Raw genomic sequence first — 23,481 nt, 5'->3', positions numbered from 1 at the left:
CCAGTAGCACCTTAAAGACCAACTAAGTTAGTTCTTGGTATGAGCTTTCATGTGCATGCACACTTCTTCAGATACCTGGACTTCCATTTCATGCGGCTCAATGTGGTGCCTTCCATAGTTCCAGTTACAGCTAGGTAGCCGTGTTGGTCTGCCATAGTCAAAACAAAATAAAAAAATTCCTTCCAGTAGCACCTTAAAGACCAACTAAGTTAGTTCTTGGTATGAGCTTTCGTGTGCATGCACACTTCTTCAGATACGACTGAAGCTGAATGCTGAATGCTGAATGCTGACACTCAAGAGTACTGAAGGAGTTTGTGGGTGCAATCTCAGAGCCCCTGTCCATAATCCTTGAGAATACTTGGAGAACAGGTGAGGTTCCTGCAGACTGGAGGTGGGCAAATGTTGTCCTCATCTTCAAAAAGGGTGGAGACCCAGATGACTGCTGACCAGTCACCTTAACGTCAATACCAGGAGAGGTCCTAGAGCAGATAATTCAGCAGTTGGTCTGTGAGCACTTAGAGGGAGATTCTGTGATTGCTAGGACCCAGCATGGCTTTCTCAAAAGCAAGTCATGCCAGATGACTCACATTTCTTTTTTATGGAATCACAGGCTTGGTGGATCAGGGGAATGCTGTGGACATAGTGTATCTGGATTTCAGTAAGGCCCCCGTGATATTCTTGCAGAGAGGCTAGTGGGGCATGGGTTGGATGCAGTAACTGTTAGGTAGATTTGTATCTGATTGGCAGACTGAGCCCAAAGAGTACTCACTGGTAGTTCCTCATCATTCTGGAAGAAAGTGACAAGTGGGGGGCCACAGGATCTTGGGCCCATTGTTGTTCAGCACCTTTAGAAACTAGTTGGTTGAAGGAATTGAGGGGATGCGCATTACGTTTGCAGATGACACTAAGCTGGGAGGGTGGCTAACGCTGTGGAGAACAGAACTGGGATTCAGGATGACAGATTGGAGAGCTGGGCCAGAACAGACAAAATGAATTTCAGTGGGGACATATGTAAGGTTCTGCACTTGGGCAGGAGTGACCAGCTGCACAGGTATGGGATGGGCAACATCTGGCTTGCCGGGGATGCATGAGGTTCTGGGGGGTCATGGTGGACCACAGGCTTAACATGAGTCAACAGTGTGATGCAGCAGCAAAAAAGGCTGGTGTTGTTCTGGGCTGAATCAACAGAGGTGTGGTGTCCAGATCCAGAGAGGTGATGGTGCTTATGAGGAATTGTTGAGGGAGTTGGGGTTTCCCTACTTGAAACATTTCACAATAATGAGGCCTTTGGCAAAGAATGACATTCTTACTAAAAGATCACTTTGCAAATGATAGGCGCTTCCTTTCATGCCACAAAAGCAAGTGCTAATTTGATGTCTCATATAAAACATTTATTGTCCAAGTAAAAACTATACCAAACACCAGGAAGGTGCCTTCACAGTGACACTCATACAGATCTGCATATATGGAATTTGCTTGGAAACCAGCCATCGATTTCCAGTGAGCTATGCATGGCAACCATGGCTGCTAACCTTTTCTGATTTTTACTAACATGGGTAAAACTAAGATATAAAACAGTTGTGGGTGAAATCAAAATACATTCTGTTCTCCTTTTTTCCATGTAATGCTAGTGAAGGTGTTTCAGGGCCTAGTACAGGACTGAGGGGACGCGGGTGGTGCTGTGGGTTAAACCACAGAGCCTAGGACTTGCCGATCAGAAGGTCGGCAGTTCGAATCCCCGCAACAGGGTGAGCTCCCGTTGCTCGGTCCCTGCTCCTGCCAACCTAGAAGTTTCAAAGCACATCAGAGTGCAAGTAGATAAATAGGTACCGCTCCGGCAGGAAGGTAAACGGCATTTCCATGCGCTGCTCTGGTTTGCCAGAAGCGGCTTCGTCATGCTGGCCACATGACCCAGAAGCTGTACACCGGCTCCCTCAGCCAATAAAGTGAGATGAGCACCGCAACCCCAGAGTCGGCCATGACTAGACCTAATGGTCAGGGTTCCCTTTACCTTTACCTTTTACAGGACTGAGGGGAGAGGAAAGGAGCTATGTAACTCTTTCCTTCCAGCTGCAAATCCTTCTCTGGGCTGCTTTCATCCTTAAAAGGAAAACACGCAGATCCCTATATCATACTGTTTGTGTATGTGGGTGTAGAGAGCAAGAGGGGCAGGGGATATTGGGCAATTTAAATTCTAAGTGAAACAGCTTCCACTGACCATTGTCTTAGGGGTCATCCACACTCACCTTTTGCCCCATGCTTTCCCAGGCACAGGACCATTCCTGGTCCATGTCTGAGCTCTTTGTTTTCCTCCACCACTTTCCCCAGGAAGACTTTAGCACTGAATCGGAACAAATGGCAATTTGCCACTTGTGGTAAAGAGTGGGATTTTGTGGGGAAAGCACTGGGGGCGGGGAGCGCTTGAGCACAGAGCTTTAAAGCGCAGAGCTGTGCCTAGAAAACACAGCACAAAAGCAAAGTCTGGATGAGCCCTTAGTAAAGCTTAAATGCACTGCCATGCCAATTATATCCTCCTATGTTTCTACTTTCTTTTTCTTTTTTGGAAATCAAACACAGTTTGGGGATAAGGTGACAAAGACTTTTAAATACGCGGACATCTGGAGCACAACTCCCTTCAATCTCACACAACAAGATGTGTCATGTTCATACACGGAAAACAAGTCAAGACTGCAAACAGGGAAATACCCAGAGTTTGCTTCATTATTGCTACCAGTGATTTCAAAATATGTCAATATCAGTGCACTTGATGTACTACTACTGTATGAGAAGTCAGGACTCCAGGAGAGCAACAGCAAAACATTACATTACAGAAGACACTTGTACTCTTCGACTTTAAAACTCAGGAGCTTCTTAAAGCAAATTGCAGAAATTGGATCGGACGTTCCTGATCCGCGGCGCCGCTGCTACTGGCTTGCTTCTGCCTTGTGTAAGATGATAAGGATCTTTGCTTGACTGCTGGTCACCATGGAGACTCACATTGGTCTCTGAATCACGAGGTTTGCCTGTAAAGACATGTTCCTTCCATAAGAGCTCTTAAAGATGGCGGGCCCTGTCTTAATAACAGCATCAAGCCTGAATCTAACATGATCTTGAAAATCTGGGGTCATTTTAAAGCCTGAGAATGGAGAGAACCGCGATGAGAAGCTCTGCTTCCAGTGCCAAGTGCTACGTGCTACATCAGGGATACCCAATGCAGTGCCCTCCAGATGTTATTGGACTCCAACTCCCATCAACCCCAGCCAGCATGATGGGAGTTGTAGTGCGACAACATCTAGTGGGCACCGTGTTGGCTATCTCAGTGTTATGTTGAAGGAAACCTCTCCCAACACCCCTCTACACTCCACTCTGTGGAGAATAAACCCTTTTTAGGTGTCTTCTTGCCTCATCAATATATATTTGAGTACTATAGGACAAAGATTTGGCTTAGAACACATTGAGAGATTTTCTTAAAAAGCTACTCTGAAACAGCAGGGTGCCCCTCCATGCCCCAGATTACGTTCTTTCTGTTGTCATTGCTCTGTCCCTCCCTGCCTTCCTGTGAGGAGTCCCACTGGGTGGGTGGGAGGCAACTGGGCTGGGCTGGGCAGGCAGCTTGGCTGCTGGCCTTGGTCACTGCTACCAAGGATAGAGCCCCTCAGGACCATTGCCCCACCCCAGAGGTGGGGTGTATCCTAGCCCCATTCCCACAAACCCTAACTTCTGCCTGACTTCTTAATACCTGCTAAGTCCTTTGCTCTTGATTCATTTCTTCCTTTGACGCTGGTGTGTGCTTCTATGGGGCTATCTGCATATTTCATTGCTATGATAGGAAGCAATGTCTCATCTGAATCTGAAAAGGAATAGAAATAGGTACGTGTCATTTATTTTTTACAGCAAAATATTGTAGTATGGCTTCTCCTGTTAACTTTTCCAGTAAGTCAGCTGTGTCCTCCAACACTATACTTCATGTTGTTTTGCCTTCCACCTGGTTTTCTGTTCCCCACCCCTCAACATTCAGTCAGCTTTCCATGACCACTTAGCTTTCTCACTTCCCATCGGGATGTTTTTGGAGTCCCTTGTTTCCCAATATCAAAAAAATTATTTTATGCTTCTGTTAACTTTGGAGTTCCCTCAAGCCTGCTGATCTCTCTCTCTCTCTCTCTCTCTCTCTCTCTCTCTCTCTCTCTCTCTCTCTCTCATATATTTTCATTAAGATTTCTTAGTTTACAAAAATACCCGCAATGTCTCTTTTTTCAAGCTGTGTTTTCTACAGATCAGTTTCATTTGTTGTGAGACATTAGCGTTACATTAGGAAGAAAAGGGGGGAAGAGGTGGAGGGAGGAATGGTGAGTGGGGTGGGGTGGGGTGGGGTGGGGTGGGGTGGCCATGCTTCTATTCTTCTACTTAGTGTATGTGTTGGGGTTTGTGTCAGCATCACATGTGGGTTGTCTTACTATTTGCTTGTTGCATTTCCTTGGTAGTGTGAGATGTTGGGGTGGCCTAGGGTGTGATTGGTTGTCTTTGGCTGGCTGTAGTGAGATTTGTTTTTGTGTTTGAGTGGTGTGTGTGTGTGGTGTGTGTGTGTGTGTGTGTGTGTGTGTGTGTGTGTGTTGATTGCTATGATTGCAGATTGATTCCTGTGCTGTGGGCAGATTCTTGTTGTTATCTTGTTGGGCTGTGTATGTGATAAAGTGCATGATGGGTGATGCCCTGCTGACAACATAAGCAAGCTCACTCATGGCCTGAGCATCAGAAACAGCAAAATGATGAAATAAAAAGGAGTCCATTTGTTCTCCTTCCTCTACCTTGTGGACATGTGGTTTGGAATGCTTCAGCGCTGCACTCGAGAGACAGTTGAGCAGATTCATGGCTGGGAACAGGATCCCTCGGTGGTCTTCCCATGACCTCATCCTCAGTTGCCATTGTATTCTGGACCAGGAAGTAAGTGTGCATTTTCCCTTTGCCCTTTACATCAATTTCTCCCCTTTCCATCATTTCAAAATTCTTGTCCTTTAGGCACCTGAAACATAAATAAAGCAGCACATCTAAGCAGTGGGTTATGAAAATGGCGCAATGACAATAATTATATCAGCCTCTAATGTGGAAAGTTCAACATAGCTAAGGTTCTGTTGAAAGACCTGGAATGGTGACACAATGGTAATTTAACTAGCAGAAGCCTATAAAACAACATGCATTGAAATGCTTGCCGTCCAGAATGACTCATGGCTATAGAATGATGGCGTCTGAACTCATAGCCCAGCACCTTCAAGCACAGGCTCTGCACCTGCCTGAAATATTAGTGGTGTTGTGACAGTGTCCTGAATGACATGAATTGTGCCTGCCGTTTTGTCACCACTTAGCAATATCACTGTTCTTATACAATGATTCTTATGTCCCAGTGTTCAGTGCAAATTGGTGGGGCCCATTCAGGTAGGATGCTATAAATAAATACTAGAATCTTAAAAAAAAACACTCATTCAGAATTAATTAAAGTCAATGGCTATTTTCTTTAAAATGCAGGTGGAAACATGCATTTTATTGCAGTGATTCATCCCTTCACAGAAGCAAGGATTCTTATAAGGCTTCTTGTCTACATTAATGTAGACAATTTTGTCTACATTAATGTAGACAATTTTGTCTACATTAATGTAGACAATTTTCTACATTAATGTAGACAATTTCTCCACATTGTTCTCTTGTAACATGCATTTAAAGTACATCTCAGCCAGGGCAGACAAACAAGACATTCCATGTCACCACCCAAATTGCTGCACTAAAAATGATCCCACTGCAATTTTCAGCAAAACAAGGATCTCACGTTAACCCTAGGGGATCTTGAGTGTGGAAGGTTGAATCTACACCCAGAATATAAGGATTCTTTTTGGATGATGTTGATATAGCTAGGTCACCATCATCTGTGAACAAACCATTTTAGGAACTTCTGTGCTCTAAATCGTGCCATCATCTATCTTGTATTTTCAAAACCACAACCACAAAAATCACCATTCCCCAGTAAAGTAGAGCTCAACAGCCAAAATGTAAATGACATGTATTTTTGTAGGAAGGGAACATTTGGTAATTAACTCCACTAATTTGGGAACAAATCTAAATACTTTTAAAGTAGCTCCAATAAGAAAGCAGACACTATCCTATCACAAGGGTGGGTGGGTGTGGGTGGGTGCTCCCCAGCAGCTGATATTCAGAGACATATTGCCTTTGATACAGGAGGCAATCTATTCCTTATGAATAGTAGCCATTAACAGCCCTATGCCAAGTCAAGAGTTCAGTGCAAAGCACTATTAATGGATTGTCTCAGAGCTTACTCACTGATGAACGCTGGCACTCAGGTGAATTTTGCTTGGTACCCCATGGCTCTCCATCCGGGATGCTATATTCACTGTGTCTCCAAACAAGCAATAACGTGGCATTTTTTCTCCAACAACTCCAGCAAGGACAGGCCCTGTGTGGATCCCAACTCTGATCTGAGCAAGAGTTTTTTGGGGAAAAGATCACTTCCACAACAGGTTTCGTTTCAAGCACAATCTATCCATAAGTTCTAAACACAAACTAAACAGTCACAAGCCATAATCCACAGTTCCCTATGATGAACTCTGTTTAATAATAATAATAATAATAATAATAATAATAATAATAATAAAGTTATATACTGCTTACATGCCAAAATGGCTTGTAAGCACTGTTGAACCCAGGCCATAGTAATTCTTCATAAAAATTGATACTATTCATAAGCATTGTGGTGCACAGTGGGAAGCAAATCTATCAGGCTGTTCTTTCTGAGAGACAGAAACTGAAGCTCTAGCCCTGAATTCAAAGGTCTGAAAATAAGTGCAATTCTCTCGATCACGCTTGCAGGGACATTACTACAGCTGACACAGGAGGACACAATCTACCAGGAAGGTCTTGCTCAACATCCCCAACCCTTTAAAAGAAAATGGAGTTATTGAGTACACAAAATGGGAACTTCTATAACTGGAATGGGGGAATCTCAGGCCTCAAGACCAATCCTGCAGAGACATTTGTGTGTGCTCATGGTCTCCTGTCCTTCTAGCCCTTGTATCTCACATATAAAAACAGAACCTTTAGCCATATATCCCCCAGTCCAAATCTGTGTGCAGAGACTAGCCTTCCTTCCTGCATAATCAGGGATCCCTGTTGTGTTAATGCACAAGCCAGCTCCACACACTCATCCCTTTGAATGAGCAAAGCTTCCTGTTCCCTTGAACTGAATTATGGTACCCTTGCAGGGTTCAGAGCTCTATATGCACATTAAATATCTTGCAATTGACAAGAACTGATGGCCTTTGGGACGTTGGTCTTTAGTCATCCCAGCAAATTTGTCAAGCCAACCAACGGGATCTTTTACATACTGGCTTTTTTTTATTATGACAGCCTAGAAGCCTACAATTTACTGCACATGATGCACAAATCAAGTCTGAGATTGCTGATCATTATGGCCCTACATTGAGTCATCTCCATTTGCAAATAGTAAGCAGATAATGTGCATGTGTCTATTAGCTACTCACTTGAATAGGATTCCCAGACACTGGATTCTTTATGTCTTTTGCAGCTATGATCATTCCCAGCGCAAAGTTGGCAACCCGTTCAGCATGTGTGGATACAGGCACAGGAACACCCCCTACTACCATGTAGGCATCTCCTATGGTTTCCACCTTTAAAAAAAGAAGCGGACAAACCCTGCCATGCCAATAGTCTCTGCCTGAGCTTATTATTATTCCAGGGTAAGTGCCTGGAACCCCTGGAACATCACACCGCTCAGAGATTGGGGTGGCGTGTTAACACTATAAATACTTTTATAAATCAATGAATGAATTGTGATATTAGTTAGGACTTGCCTAATTATTTTAAGATCTGGTTTTGGGGAGAGAGGGTTAGTGTGAAATATCGTTAGCATGGAATTCTCACATTTTTGATATTCAAATTATTTTAACACGTAACATTGCTGTTTTGAACAATAATGCAAACTTTTTTTATTCTTCAAGAAACTAAAGCATTACAATGCATTCTGTTTGTGATTTTGCGCAGCGTTTTTTTTAAAATCACGGCCACCCTCTCTTCTGATACAGCTACTGATAGGCCAGTGCACAGAGGCCATAGAATGGACCAGGGCCTCAGAGGAAAACAGTCAGGATTCTTGCTCCCTATAAAACACACAGGGTGACCTCAGTCCAAAAATGGTTCCTTACTCCAGGTTTACCCTAGTAGCTTCTCAGCACAGGATCCTCTTTGTTATATGCAGTCCTCATAAATTCTCTCTGGCATCTCAGGCTTGCCACAGAGTTTGTAACCTCAGATTTACTGCCCTCCCCCCCCCCAGCTATCCCTTTCTTTCACAGATGTTTCTCTCACAGCTGTCTCACCCTGACCTTCTGCTTTATCTCTACCACTCCTCCCCACACCCCATTTTCCTATTCTCCCACTCTCAATTCATATTCCTTCCAAACAACCTCATGGGGCCAGAGGTCACCTTTGCTTTTTATCTCTCCCTTGCTGCTGTGTGCTAGACAGCACACTTCCTCCTCAACTTCCTTTGTGCATTTTGCTGCTGCTACTTGCATCCCACTCCCTCAGGCCCACCTGATGTCCTTCAACAGGCTGCAGTGGCCATGTGAGAGCCTTGCCCACATTGTCATCGCAAAGACATTTCCACCCCCACCCACACATTAAGGGTAAGCAGATGGAGAAGATGCACACACTTTAGACAGGATTCAGGCAGAGCAAAAGGAATGGGGGCATCAGAGCCCAGGTATCGGGAATAAGACAGGAGAATTTTACCCATCTCTTTTCTCCTTTCTTTTATAGGGGCTGCTGAGAAGGTGGAGCCAAAGAGAGCAGGGAATTACAAGGTACCAAGGGGGGAGGAGGAAGAGGAGGGGGTAGAAATGGTCCTTGACATCTTTCCCCCTAACATCACGTTCATGAAATTGTGGCTGAACATTTGTTACTGACCTTGTAGACATCATGCACTGTGGTCAGCCTGTCAAATCGCAGATACATCGCATTTAGCAGGAGGACAATCTGAATAGGTTCGCACTGGGCACAAATGTTGGTGAAAGTTACAACATCGCTGAATAATATGGTGCACTCTTTAAACTCTCCTGCAAGCCCAAAAGGACAAAGGTTAGGAGTGGGGATGGTTTAGTGAATAAATGTGGTCAAGACTTGTACCTATACTCAAGTTATTCATTCATTCCTAGATATCTAGATCTTGTAATAAAAAATAAATAAATTATGTAGCTAAAATTCATGCACCTGCACAGCAAAAGATCCAAACAGCCAACTATAAAATTATATATACATATGATATAGCCTGGGGATGGGGAACCTCTAGCCCTCCAAAAGTTGTTGAACTCCATCTCTCACATTAGCCCCAGCCAGCGTGGCCAATGGTTTGGGATGTTGAGAGTTGTAGTCCAACAGAACTTGGAGAGTCACGGACTCTCACCCTGATTTAGGCCAAGAGTGATTCAGCCCTTTTTGTTATAAGAGTTAAGCACATGCTTAACTCTCCATCCATATAAAAACAAGAAGAGCATTGCTAGATCATATCAAAAGTTCATCTGGTCCAGCATTTAGTTTCATAGTGGAGAACCAGATGCTTCCTACAAGCTTCCAAAGCAAGACCTGATAAGAACAGCCCTCCTTTGTTCTTTCTCCCCAGCATCTGATATTTAGAAGTATGTGCCCTCTAAACAATGGAGGTGCTCTGGGGAACACCAATGAACTACCTTCTTCCCTGACTATTAGCCATACTGTCTGGGTGGGAGACTGGAGCTGAAGCTCAACAAATTTGTGAAGGACCCCAAGTTTCCAACCCTTGGCGTTAAAATGAATGGCTAATGGCAACATTAGAGTGAGGGGGAAAGGGAGCCTGGACCAATTTTTCTCTGAAGTTTCTCATTTTGGCCTTCCTTAAAAGCTAAGCACCTGCACATTGGCCCCAAATGTTTTATCTGCCTCACACTCATTCACCTGCCTCGACTCGTTTCCCTTCTTTGAGCTGGTTGGCCACATGCTTTGGGAGCATGGCGTAGAGAAGGGCTTCCGTCTTTTTCTTCTCCTCCTCGAGATGCTTTGACAGAATCCGCAGCTCCTCTTTCTTCCTCTCGAGCTGATTGGACAGCTCCATCTCAGCCAGCCGCTGCTGGTTCAGAAGGATCAAATCCCTGGTGACATCGTGGGGGGCAATGTCGGCGATGTGCATGTGCCTCTCTTCCAGCTCATGCAGCGTGCGCAGGAGAGGGGAGCAAAGGTACAGCATGCACTGGGCAGACTCCATCCAAATCATCTGACCTGATTAAAAAAAAATACAGAATCACAGGTACGTTTCCTGCATGCCATTCATTCTAGTTATTTACGTTTTTGGTTGCTGTTCTTTCCCTCCAGATTATATCTGCATTGTTAAACTTCCAACCATTCACTAGACTTCTATTCCACCCAGTGTCAGGAGGTCCTACACACGAGTAGGAGTCTAGCAGAGACACATGCCCAACTGGCATGTTCTCTCCCCCCTGGTCGGTCGGGAGATTCAAAATATTTCTCCAGTTCGAACATCACAGCGAATGATACCTCAAAGGCATCAGCACACTTCAGGATCAGCAGAGTATAGGCAGTCAGTGTTCAGACTCAGTAGCGCAGCTTTTTGGCTAAACTACGTTTATTAACATATATATACTTGGAGCATCATAACTCAGCTCCTTCCTCTTCAGCATCATACAGCAAAGAGAGAACAAAGGAAAAATGTCCTACATCACGGAAACACAGTAGTAAAAACATCCTGTCTTCGTCACTTCCCACAATGTGGAATGAAAACATACACCGTCATGAGATAAAGCCAATCCCATGACTGCAACATGGGAAAAGAATCCTAACACCCAGAACATATAAAAAGTTGTCTCAATTATTACAATGAAGACACAATTTCAGAATTCAAGGGAGCGGCCGCCGAGACCATATAACACCAGTCTTGAAAGACCTACATTGGCTCCCAGTGCGTTTCCGAGCACAATTCAAAGTGTTGGTGCTGACCTTAAAAACCCTAAACGGCCTCGGTCCAGTATATCTGAAGGAGCATCTCCTCCCCCATTGTTCTGCCCAGACACTGAGGTCCAGCTCCGAGGGCCTGCGAGAGGCCAAGTTACAGGGAACCAGGCAGAGGGCCTTCTCGGTAGTGGCGCCCGCCCTGTGGAACGCCCTCCCATCAGATGTCAAAGCGATAAACAACTACCTGACATTCAGAAGACATCTGAAGGCAGCCCTGTTCAGGGAAGTTTTTAATATGTGACATTTTTGTGTACTTTTCATCTTTGTTGGAAGCCGCCCAGAGTGGCTGGGGAAACCCAGCCAGATGGGCGGAGTACAAATAATAAATTATTATTATTATTATTATTAGGGAATAGATTTGGGGGGAGGGTGCTCCCATATTTGCTACTGTCCAGGCGACAGGCAGTGGGGAGTAACGGTGGGTGGGGAGTGGGTGTCCCACCCCTCAGAACCTGGCCTGAAGCAAGTGCCTTAACACTCTTCAAGGGTTGCCCAGCCCTGCAGCCAGCTCTTCCTCTAGTCGCCTTAATCATGCCTGACCCCGATATTTATGGAGACAATGAGTTACCTCTCAGTTCTAACATAGGACGCTGCTTCCAAGATTCTGGCATCATCTCCCTCTTGGTCCGGAAAACAAATTGGCTGTTGATAAATTTCTGGACACTGGAGATGGTGAATTTCACTTCAGGACGTACGATACTGAAGTATTGGTTGAGGCGGATGCCTAGTGTCTGAAGGCCTGGCACGATCTTTTGAATGCTGACTCCGGCTTGCTTCACTCTAAGCTTAAAAGATAGAATCACAACTCTTTAGCGTCAACCCCCCTCAGAATTGTCTTGCAATCCTACCTCTGGAGTAAGAACGAGAGCAGCCAGCATAGAATGGTAGCACCACAGAGCCAACCACCTGGTAGCATTATCACTAGGTTGATAGGGCAGTAGCAAGGTTGGGGATGTAACTCCCATTGTCCATGATCATTGGCCAGGCTTGCTGGAGCTCGTAGGAATTGGAGTCCAACAACACCCAGAGGGCCAAAGGTCCCCCATCCCAAAGGTAAGGAAACATGAGACGGAAGTCCACTATTTCCAACCCCTTGCTGCTGCTCTGACTCTCCAACTCTCCAACTCTCCATGAGTTGGAGAGTGATCTTCTGATGTGAGGGGGTCTCTTGTATGCATGAAAGCTTTGCTGTACATTTTAGAACCCTGAATGCATGCAGGGAAGGGACAGAAGGCTTCCTGCTTTAGAAGATTGGCTTACCATTGATGGAACACCATCAGAAGAGTGACAGGGGGCAGAGGCAGCACACTGATCCTCACAGCCCCCATCCCATGTCTCTCTACTTAACGGCTGGAGTGGATTTTGCATTGTCTCACGTAACAGTATTACTGGGACCATGCTGGAATAATGGTGAAAAGTAGGCTATAAGACGATGCTCGATTGCCGTCTGGGCAATTTTCAGCAGCTAACTACTGGAAGGGTAGTTATTAATCCCGGTATTAATATATTATGAAACAGAATGTCTCAGGTTAACTTATCATGCAAACAAGCTTCTAGGTCAACAGTAGGCAGTAGCAGTAAACAATTTATTACATTAGGTGATTGAATCTGTAATCCTATGCCTACTTGTCTTGGAACGAGTCCCACTGAACTCACTGTGATTTTCTTCTGAGTTGCTATGCAGAAGATTGTGTTGTAAAATGGCTATGTTTGGTTCACATATGTAGGGAAACAAGTTATCATTAGTTTGACTCACCTCTTCATCAAACACAATGTGGAAAGGAAGCCCATTGCAAAATGTCTTCGGATCTATGCAGAGGGTCTTAGGATAGACAGGATCAAATCCTTTCAGAAGTCGTCCTGCAATATGGGGGGTGGGGTGGTAATTTCAATCCTACCATAATTCCCTGATAGAATCAGTACCATTATTCAGGTAGCATGATTCTGCAAGATAATTTAATTCTCATTCATAAATAAATTCATTTCCCTCCGTCTTCCTCCAAGAACTCCAGAATAATGTACATGAGGACTTTCCATGTATATGAATATGATGTGATTGGAAGAACAGGCTGAAGAGGCTTCCACTATAAAATAGAACCTGGGAAGGGTTTTCAAAAATAAAAATTTATGACATGTAAACATAACCATTATCTTGTGTTTTTCCTTAATACAACGTGGTCGTTTTTACTGGGATGCCACCATGGTGTAGTGGTTAGTGTTGGGCTAGGACCTTGGAGAACAGAATTCAAATCCCAACACAGACATGAAGCTCATTGGGGGACCGTGAGCTATTCACCATCTCTCAGCCTAACCCACTGCACAAGATTGTTATCAGGGTAAAATGAAGAAGGTCCACCACCTTGACCTCCTTGGAGGAAAGATGGGATAGAAATTAATAATATTTAATGAAAAAGGCTGGGTTTTAAAAGCCGTACTGAAAGCATTAATGAATGGTGCCAAATGCTTTTTTGAAAGTTACACTTTTACCTTTTCCTATTGTCACAATTCCTTTAATTTTTTCCCAGTGACTTTTCTTGACAGGGCATGTCGAAGGGGGGCTGGCTTTATCCCTGTTCTTGTTCATGGCTCTTTCAGTATCCTGTGGAATGAACCCAAAGCAATAGCCAAACTGTTAAAATTTTAAAAGTGAGAAGTGTACCAAGGTCTTTGCATTAGCAAAATAATTAATGTAATAATGGAAGGCACAAGCAACTTAAATTTCTTCCTACTCTTGAATTGGAATGCGCTTGGGATATCTTCCAGTATCCTTCACTGTTTCAAACTCTTTGGAGGCAAATATCCAGAGTTTTGAGCATATGCCTGGATTCTGAAAATGAAGTGTCTTACATTGACACCTGTTTTCTTTTTTCAACAATAATAATAGTAGCAATACTAATAGTAATAGTAATTTCAATGATGATGATGATGTAGAAGAAGATGACAACCTATTACTTTAAAACTGCTTCGATGCTATATATTTTATATACAGTATAGGTCTTCCTGCCAATACATACATGACTCCATACAAAAATGAATATCACAGTACCTCTTTATTCAGCTGTTTTTCCACCAGTGTTCCAGAACTTGAACGAAATGGCGAAGAGGAAGAGAACTTATTGCGCCTTCTGTATGAAAATACAGGTTTTTGTGTCACAAGAAATACAATGTGTTCCTTTTTCCCTGTTCTTTCTTCTTCTTCTGACTGATTGACTATTTCCATGGAAATTTCAATGTTGAAAAAATCCAAAGCTGCTGCACCAATGATTCCTGAAGCAAAAGGGGGGGGGGGGACTAGATGTTATTGGGGATATGCAGTGATTTGTTCTGGATGCCAGTTTGATGCTTGGGGGTTCGAGTCTGATTCATTCTCTTGCCTCCATTCACAAATTGGGAATTTGTTGAATGGCTATAACTTTCCCCCTCTGTTAACAGAAGTGCATGAAATTTGCAGGTATTGTAGCCCATAAAGATTGGATAAAATCTGCTAAATTACAAGTAAATGGGTTCAGGGGCTCAGGGGCTACATACTTTTAAAGTGTTTCTGGAGTGGGAGGGGGGAAGGGATTTACTTTCTAGATAAATTTTAAAAAATCCCTCTGATTGCAAACTGGATTTGTCAGTGAGAGCAAAAATCTTCCTCTGCACCTCCTCCCTACTCTGCCTTTTTCTTTCCTTTCCTCCATCACCTCACCCTAAACTAATACTAAGCTTAGAGACATTGCTTTTGCTTTTAGCAGACACTTGTTTGCAGCATTTCCCCCCATGTCTGGATCACCCATGTGCCACAAAGCTCATCAGGGGTTCCTGCTTCAACACATTCTGATAGCACAATCCACACCAACCAGCCTAGCTGCTGTATTATGGACAAATTATAGTATCCAAGAAGTCTTCAAAGGCAGCCCAATAGATGATACAACAACGTAAGTTTATTGTTCTAGCCAAAGGCCATGAAAACCTACAGGAACAGTACCAATAAAAAAATACAGATCATACATCCATTATACCAGCCAACAGCCATGATGTAAAAGAAAGGTTACCAGAGACACCAAGAAACTCAAATCCAGATTGATTTCAAATTAAACATTTGACTCACCATAGCAATTTATTAGGGTTGTCATATGTCAGGAATTTCCCAGATATGTCTGGGATTCAAACAGTGATAGTAGCATCCATGTGGAATTTTGAAAAATTGATAAATGTCCAGATTTTTGACAGCAGAACCAGAAAGTGTGTATTTGAGTATCACTCTTTGCCTCTTTGGGGTGAATTTTACATCTTGAAATATGGCAACCGTAAATTTATGACATTTTAACTAAGTCCTTTTTCCTGTTTGTTTGTTTTTCAGTCAGTGCATAGAGCGCCAGTCTTTGTTACAAAGCTATTATTCTCTAAATAAATATATAATAAGAATGATGGCAGGAATCAGCACGACATCACACCACTGGGACAATTGCTAGTTTATAGTGAATGGAAGGTTTGGAAGAGGTCTGTAAAGAGAAAAACACAGTGTGCAGGACATTCAGAAGACATTAATCCAATAGCTGACTATCCCACCTTTCAAAATCCATTCCAGAGGAAACTACATACCTGGAACAATATGGCACAAGCCTCGCCTGTCTGAGTAATAATGCAAATGCATCGACCCATCTTCATTCTTTTCCACCCTAAATGAAGGAGCGTTCATTTCCTGAAAAACACCCAGAGTTCTTAATAATCACGCATCTCATATTTCAGCTTATTTTTCAATATTGCCCTGAAGCAAATGGGCAACCTTCCTGGGCACCAAATTAAGCATGTGATCTGGGCTGTGGTGGTGGTTCTACCAAATTACAATCAAGGTGTGGCCGAAATTAAGCTCACTATTGAACAAATATAGAAAAACAAGTTGTTGTCCAAAGTTCTAAGAGGTAGGGGGCATTCCATGAATTAATGTTACATGTCTCTGGATTCTTCCCACTCCCCCCCCCCCAAAAAAAAACCACTCTGACTGGACTCAAGCACCTATGCTCCATATGCAATGGAGAAAGGCAATCAAACAGCAGCTAAATATTTCCAGCCCAAGGTCAATACACCCAAAGTAACTAATCAGTGAGAGTATGTATAATAATCATAGACATATCTCACATTATGCTGCTGTGAACATGTGCTGTGTATGTAGAACCACAAAAGTTATTTCCACTTACCTGGTAAGACAGACTTAGGTAGCTGTGCAATGCATCCAGATTCTCTATAAATTCATAGAGGTTCCCTCCCAGAGTCCGCAGCATATGGTCATAGCCTGACCGCTTGCAGAATTCAAAGAAATATTCTCCAAACTGCTTCAGGACCATATCGGGGGGAACATCTGGGAAAATAATTGTCTATTAATTAATATTATAGGATCAAGAACCCAGTTTAACTAGGGTTGTGTATGCAGCACACATTTAAAGCACGACTTTCCCGAAAGAACACCAAGAACTGTAGTTTATCCCTCACAGAGCTACAATTCCCAGCACCCTTAACCAACTACAGTTCCCAGGATTCCTTGGGGAAAGTCATGTGCTTTAAATGTGCTTTACAGTGGTGGCTGATGTAGACCCTCCAATACTTCTTTAATGAAAATGGGGACATCCCATTCCATAAAGATATTATATACCCCACACATCTTACTGGGTTGCCCCAGCCACTCTGGGCAGCTTCCAACATATATAAAAGCATAAGAAAACATTAAACATTTTTTTAAAAATTCCCTATACAGGATTGCCTCCTTCAGATGGCTCGGGGGTCAGATAAGTCCAACATTTCTGCAATGAAAATAGGGACATCCTAAGGAAAAGTGAGATCAAATCAGAAACCAGGGTGGCTTCTCTAAATCAGGGACATCCCTGGAAAATAAGGACACTTGGAGGGTCTGCTGGTGGAGTGGTGCAGACAGGGCTGCATTACTTTCCAAGCCATACGTACCTAGCATTTTGCATGCCTTATCAATCAGCTGCATTGTGATTTCATCTCTGTAAACTTCAAAAGTCAAAAAGGTATCCTGTACTCCAGTTTGGACTCTGTAATAGAAATAAATATTGGCTGGCATTTTAATAACATTTTTAGGGTTCAGTCTCTCATTCAGTCAGCTGGCCTGCCACTACTGACCCCTCTTAGGATCAAGCCATGTGATGAAATTTTGGGCAGTATTCTGGCATATAGTTCCAGAGCTGGCCCAGTCATTAGAGAGGATGAGGCCATTGCTTCAGGGGGCCAAAGCCCTCCGGCAGCACACTCACAGGTGTCCCACCTGCCCGTCACCTCTACCATCGGCAGAGAAGCACCGCTGCCACCGATGCCAATTTTGGGCACAATTACATCTATTTGGTTGAGATCTCATTGAAAATTGGCCCTGATGGCTGTGCAGCTTCTCTGCCCACAGCAGATGAGAAAAGGTGCATGGTGTCAGCAGAACAGTTGGCAGCATCAGTAGAAGGCATGTGGCAACAACAGCAGCACTTCCTGTTTTGCTTCAAGCAGTGAAATGAGACATTCTGCCCTGCTGGTATAGCTCTTTCCCACCATTTTCATGAGGTAATCATAAGGGAACAGAAGCACACAGAAGCACATAAAGGGTAGTGACATGTCCTATGACACCTGCTGTTGTGTCATGCCATGGTCCCTGGTACAAATGCAATTTACTGTACTTTGGGATAGCTGTATAACAACAACAACAACAACAACAACAACAACAACAACAACAACAATTTTATTATTTATATGCCACCCATCTGGCTGGGTTTCTCCAGCCACTCTGGGTGGCTCCCAACAGAATATTAAAAACACAATAAAACATCAAACATTAAAAACTTCCCTAAACAGGACTGCCTTCAGTCAGAGAGTTGTTTATTTCCTTGACATCTGATGAGAGGATGTTTCACAGGGCAGGAGCCACTACTGAAAAGGTCCTCTGCCTGGTTCCCTGTAACCTCACTTCTCCCAGTGAGGGAACTGCAGAACTCTCAGAGCTGGACCTCAGTAGATCCAGATGTCAAAAAGAACAACAACTACCAGACTTTTAGACGACATCTGAAGGCAGCCCAGTTTAGGGAAGCTTTTAATGTTTGATGCATTACTGTATTTTAATATTGTGTTGGAAACCACCCAGAGTGGCTGGGGAAACCCAGCCAGATGTGCGGAATATAAATAAATTATTATTATTATTATTATTATTATTATTATTATTATTATTATTATTATTTAACAGAAAGCCACAGTTCCATACTACAACAGGTAATGCAACGTAAAAGGAATGTTAGAAACCAGGGAACCAGGAGAGTTGCACTAGCATTATAACCAAGGAAACTGATGCAATAATCCCCAGGTCTCAGCACGCCCATAGATAATGCTGAACTTGATGGGCTGGCGGAGTGGCTCAGTATAAGGCAGATTCCTATACTCCTAAAATGTGGGCCTTGAATAAGCCCATAGCAGTCAAGAGAATATGTCCAGAGGGAGGGAGAATATAATGCTTTCAGTTAGAGTTAATAACCCTTCCTAAGGATGCCTGCTGTAATACTTTCAAAATTTGATGTGGCTTCATTCCAGTATGATGAGTTTTCAGCCGCTGCTCTGTCACAAAAATGTTCACCCAACCACATGCCATTCTATATCATTTTGCATAACAAATAAAGCAATTAGAGGAGAGTAGCATTATGTGATGAGGCAATCTCTTGCCTTTGTTTCAGTAATTGTTTCAGGTTATCCTCAGAGCAGGGAAATCATTCTGCTGCAATATGGTATTGCTTCTGCTTTCACTTAAATATTCTTTGGCTAAAGGCATTTTCTTCAGGGGTGGGGGACAAATGCTGAGTCATTATGAGAGTCTTGTGCTTCCAGATGTTAGGCATGTATGTGCTTTTACTCTCCTTTGGGGGTGCTACAATTCTATAGATTTAATCTAATGGGTAGTCCCTGTTTTCAGTCTCTCTGCTCTGAAAGCCATACATATTGCTATGAGTTGTGGGGGTTAGGTTGCCTTGGCCCTCTTCTAGTTCCTGGAATAGCCAGGCTAGCTTCCTGGTGAGGTGAAGAGCCATTAAGGAAACAAAGGAAGTGGCTTGGTGCCAGAGAACAAATGGGTGGGCCCCTCCCTGAGCTGGTAGTTAGAAATACAAAGGCAAGAGCTGAAAAATTGAAGCAGGTGGAAGCCTGAGAGAGAGAAAGAGGTGCTTGATTTCTGCTTCAATCCAAGGCTGTGGCTTTGGGGGAAAGGATAGGACACTGACAAACTGGAACGTGTCCAGAGGAGGGCAACCAAAATGGTCAAAGGCCTGGAAATGATGCCTTATGAGGAACGGCTAAGGGAGCTGGGCATGTTTAGCCTGGAGAAGAGGAGGTTAAGGGGTGATATGATAGCCATGTTCAAATATATAAAAGGATGTCACATAGAGGAGGGAGAAAGGTTGTTTTCTGCTGCTCCAGAGAAGTGGACACGGAGCAATGGTTCCAAACTACAAGAAAGAAGATTCCACCTAAACTTTAGGAAGAACTTCCTGACAGTAAGAGCTGTTCGACAGTGGAATTTGCTGCCAAGGAGTGTGGTGGAGTCTCCTTCTTTGGAGGTCTTTAAGCAGAGGTTTGACAAGCATATGTCAGGAGTGCTCTGATGGTGTTTCTTGCTTGGCAGGGGGTTGGACTCGATGGCCCTTGTGGTCTCTTCCAATTCTATGATTCTATGATTCTATGATTCTATGATTCTATGATTCTATGATTCTATGATTCTATGATTCTATGATTCTACAATTCAAATACCTCTTGGGGTGTTAATTGCTGTGAATCTCTCCATTGTGGGCTCAGGTTGTATATATGTGTAAATAAACCATATATCATGAAGACACCACAGTGTCTGCTGTCCCTCATTCCGAAGAAAACACAAACCCTCAGTAAGCACTTGGGACCCTTAGAATCTCACACCGCTCAGAGATTGGGGTGGCATGCAACAATATTCCTTTCCTGACTGAGTAATGTTGTGTCTTTGCAAAATGCTGCCATGGTATCAATTCCCTCCACCCACCCCAATCCCAGGGCTCTGAATTCTGTTGGCAGAGTGTACTAGCCTTTGCAAACATGGTGCCCTCTCTAGATGATTACGGTAGATCTACAACTCCCATCAGCATGGTCACACTGGCTGAGACTGATGAGAGTTGTAACCCAAAACATCTGGCATGCAGTAGGGTTGGCAAAGGTTGGGGTTGACAATACTGGGATCGACAGACAGACCAAATGATCCACCTCAGTAGGACAAACTCCATATGCTCCTGTTATTCACTAGACTTATGTCTAAGACTATGATGTGTTGGTGGGCATACAGCGAAGCATTTGTCAACGTGTACCTTGTAGGACACTTCCTAAGATTTCAAAAGGTGTTTCTGAATTATTATTATTATTATTATTATTTATTATTATTATTATTATAAATCACAGAGGGAACAAAACAGAAAGTCTATGAATAATTCCTCCAGGTATAAATTACCTTAATTTCTCCCATACTTCTTCACCATATTTTTCAACCACCAAAGACTTCAGGCATGTATTGATGAAGCCATACTGCAAAAGCAAATGCATGAAAATGGGGAAATAGAAGGTTCTCTTTTAAAAAGCTACATTTGCATCACATTGGATGATATTTGCATTTATATTTATTACATGAAACTTTGGCTTGCTTTTACAAAACGAATACGCATCGAATACAGAATCGGCCAGATAATGAAGTTTACTATTAGTGTCCTCAGGCTTATTTTGCTGTAAAATTCAGAATTTTAAAAACGTACCATTATAGTCTACATGACAGACTTGGATAGATCGGTTGGTAGAGCATGAGACTCTTAATCTCAGGGTTGTGAGTTCAAGTCCCACAATGGGCAAAAGATTCCTGAATTTCAGGGGGTTGAAGTAGATGACCCTTGTGGTCCTTTCCAACTCCACCATTCTATGATTCTATGACTGTGGCTGATGAGTCCAACAACATATTGAGGCGACCATGTCAGCCCGACAGTACTGAGCTAGATGTACCAGTTTCCTATGTTCTTGCTATTCAACATCCTTACCGGGCAGAAGCACAGAAACAGGAGCAAAGGAAACAAACACACCGTTCCCTTAAAAGTCAGGGAAGAATTTGCCATTTTCCTGATTCAGGGGCACACTCTCTGCATAGCTTTCTCTGTATGTCTGCTTGATTTTTTGTTACTGTTACAAAGCATATGAGAAAAGACTCTACTTTAGATGTCCAGTAATAGTCATGCAGATTAGTAATTCAGAATATGCGCATCCCCAGAAGAAGTGCCTGATCAAAATGACCTGTTTGGGTCAGTACAATTACGGTGAGCTCTTGCCCACCCACTCCTCTTAGTTTCCTATTCCCCCAGTTCATCAATAAGCACTTTTCTTCTGGACGCCCTCTGAGCTCCTTAAAAAACGAATGTCCTCCACAATCCCCACCCTTTACAAGTTTGCTGCACAGGGAGCCTTTCTCTCTTGCCTCCTTCTGCGTGCCTCCAGGATCCATAAATAGGAGAAGGCATCAAACGCTCTGAGGTGTGAAGCAGAATTGAATCAGCTCCGAATCCCACCGAGCTTAGAGATAAGCGCGTCTTGATAGGCTGGCGGTCTTAGTAACCGCAGCGCCTCTCTGCCCAGCGGCGCTGATGCGTCTCCAAGCCGCTGACTGAATTGCCAAAACCAAGCGCTGTCCTAGCGCACCACAACAAATCAGGGGCAACTGGGCTTGTCCGTTTTTGTTGTTTGTTGTTTTTTTAAAATGAGAATGTGCGTAATACTCTTTTCTTGACTTTTACTTGGCGCGAGCAGACGCTTGTGCGCTTCGGGATATTTTATTTACTACCTCCTGAATCCAGACCGATGTGCGGCCAGACGCCCCCTATTGACATCAGCCACAGTTCCTCGGACTTCATTGGAGGCTGGCTCGGCCACTGACGTGAGGAGGGAGGGGACAGCTACAGGTTGCCATCTCCAGAATCTATTGATGCTGGTCCTCCAGCCACTTGACTGACGGGCGTCGAGTGGACGTGGTCGCCCTGCTCGTGGCGCTGGCTTCTTGGCAAGACTTTAGCAGGGTCCTCAGCGCCCTTGCTCCAAAGTTACTAGGGCTGCTCCGGAGCAAAGTAGCTAAGGATCCCTTGCTTTTCTTTCTCTCCGGGAAAAGCAAAACAGAGCTAAACTGGCAGCAACGCCCCCCCCCCAAAAAAAAAACTTCCCTCCCAGATGCCCACTGCTCAGAGGAGGCTTTTTCTAAAATCGATTTGACACAAAGTCATCGGCATCTCCTCCGGATCCCGGATCCCTCTGTTAACTTTCAAAACAAAAACCACCCGTGGAAGATTGTTAGGGGTCGGTGGGGGAGACAAACAGTCGCTACTCACCATTCTGGCGCATGACTCAAGCGATAGAACCGTGCAACATTGCTTTATTCCCGTCGCTCAGGGTGATCCTTCTAAGGCTCTCTGCTCCTTCCCCGGAGACGCCACGTTAGTTCGGGGACCCTGGCCAGCTCCTTTCCGCGGGCGGAGAGCTAGGATGTCGTGACACCTTGGAAGGAACCAGCCTCTCCTCGAGGGCTCGGAAATCTGAGCGGCGAGCCTGCAGCCCCCATGCTCACTCCCCACCCCAACCCCACCTCTTCTCCCGAGCCTCACAACGGGCTTGTGGCTCTGTCCTTTCTTCCGCTGCAAGGTTACGATCGGCCTGCCACGAAGTCACCTTTGACTGCCTAGGATCTGAGCAGCCCCGTCACGAAAACAGCGCCTCTTTCTGCGCGCTGCATGACTGCAGCGCCTCCATCTCTAAGTGCCGGAGCGCAGCCTTGCCTTGCCTGAGTCGTTGCTTCTGCAAGGAACTGAAGGCGCTGTCCAGGGGTCTCTGGTGCTGAAATGGAGAGCCACAAGAGCCGCGAAGAGGCTGATTGGCGCCTTCAAACCTGCGGGCTGTTTTAGATTACATTTCACGCATCTGATGGAACCGGCTGTGGTCTAGGGAAGCTTACGCCACAATGAAATTGTTAGACAACAGAAATGGCACCTGTGGTCTGGCTTGGTATAAGGCAGCTTCCTGTTCCCAAGACACTTTCTGGTTTTTGCTGCGACAGAATTCATGCTGAAGGGTGGCTCTGCCATGCTGGAGAAATAGTAGCACATTTCCCACAGGGGCTGAGTCCCCCATGAACCTCAAAAATGCTCTTCAGTGGTCATCTTGGAGTGCTTTCAATAAGCTGGGGAAAATGGGAGGGCTGCTTATCCTCCTCCCTAATCTAGATGCATTTGCAAAAGAGACTTCACCATAAAAATGTGCAAAACCTCTGCGCATTTTGTTTTTGTCATGAGGTTTCCGTGGTCTCAAAGGAACGTATGCATGTGGAACTAGAAT

General features: G+C 44.1%; 1 protein-coding gene across 1 annotated transcript; it reads right to left on the bottom strand.

Annotated features, from left to right (window-relative positions):
- Nucleotides 1-1,376: 1,376 nt before the first annotated feature.
- Nucleotides 1,377-23,090, bottom strand: LOC309341759 (guanylate cyclase soluble subunit beta-2-like). Its single transcript, XM_081861538.1, has 16 exons — nucleotides 22,482-23,090; nucleotides 20,576-20,649; nucleotides 17,026-17,120; nucleotides 16,266-16,426; nucleotides 15,670-15,769; nucleotides 14,129-14,349; nucleotides 13,570-13,681; nucleotides 12,839-12,942; nucleotides 11,651-11,867; nucleotides 10,012-10,332; nucleotides 8,989-9,137; nucleotides 7,545-7,691; nucleotides 6,328-6,482; nucleotides 4,806-5,020; nucleotides 3,740-3,850; nucleotides 1,377-3,023 (listed from the first exon to the last, which is right to left on the bottom strand). The coding sequence occupies exons 1-16, from the start codon at nucleotides 22,482-22,484 to the stop codon at nucleotides 2,872-2,874; spliced, it is 2,337 nt and encodes a 778-aa protein (XP_081717664.1). The 5' UTR covers nucleotides 22,485-23,090; the 3' UTR covers nucleotides 1,377-2,871.
- Nucleotides 23,091-23,481: the final 391 nt, after the last annotated feature.

Source organism: Podarcis erhardii (assembly GCF_964252035.2).
Source record: "Podarcis erhardii genome assembly, chromosome: 5".
Classification (NCBI taxonomy): domain Eukaryota; kingdom Metazoa; phylum Chordata; class Lepidosauria; order Squamata; family Lacertidae; genus Podarcis; species Podarcis erhardii.
The sequence above is the reverse complement of the archived record's forward strand: the minus strand, read 5'-3'. Positions and strand labels throughout refer to the sequence as shown.

Bases quoted from the DNA above. Each gene is read 5' to 3' on its own strand.
- LOC309341759 (XM_081861538.1), bottom strand. The intron at 11,868-12,838 runs GTGAGTCAAACT...CTATCTTTTAAG, and splicing joins ACATTGTGTTTGATGAAGAG to CTTAGAGTGAAGCAAGCCGG. The intron at 5,021-6,327 runs GTGAGTAAGCTC...TTTATGTTTCAG, and splicing joins CTGAGTGCCAGCGTTCATCA to GTGCCTAAAGGACAAGAATT.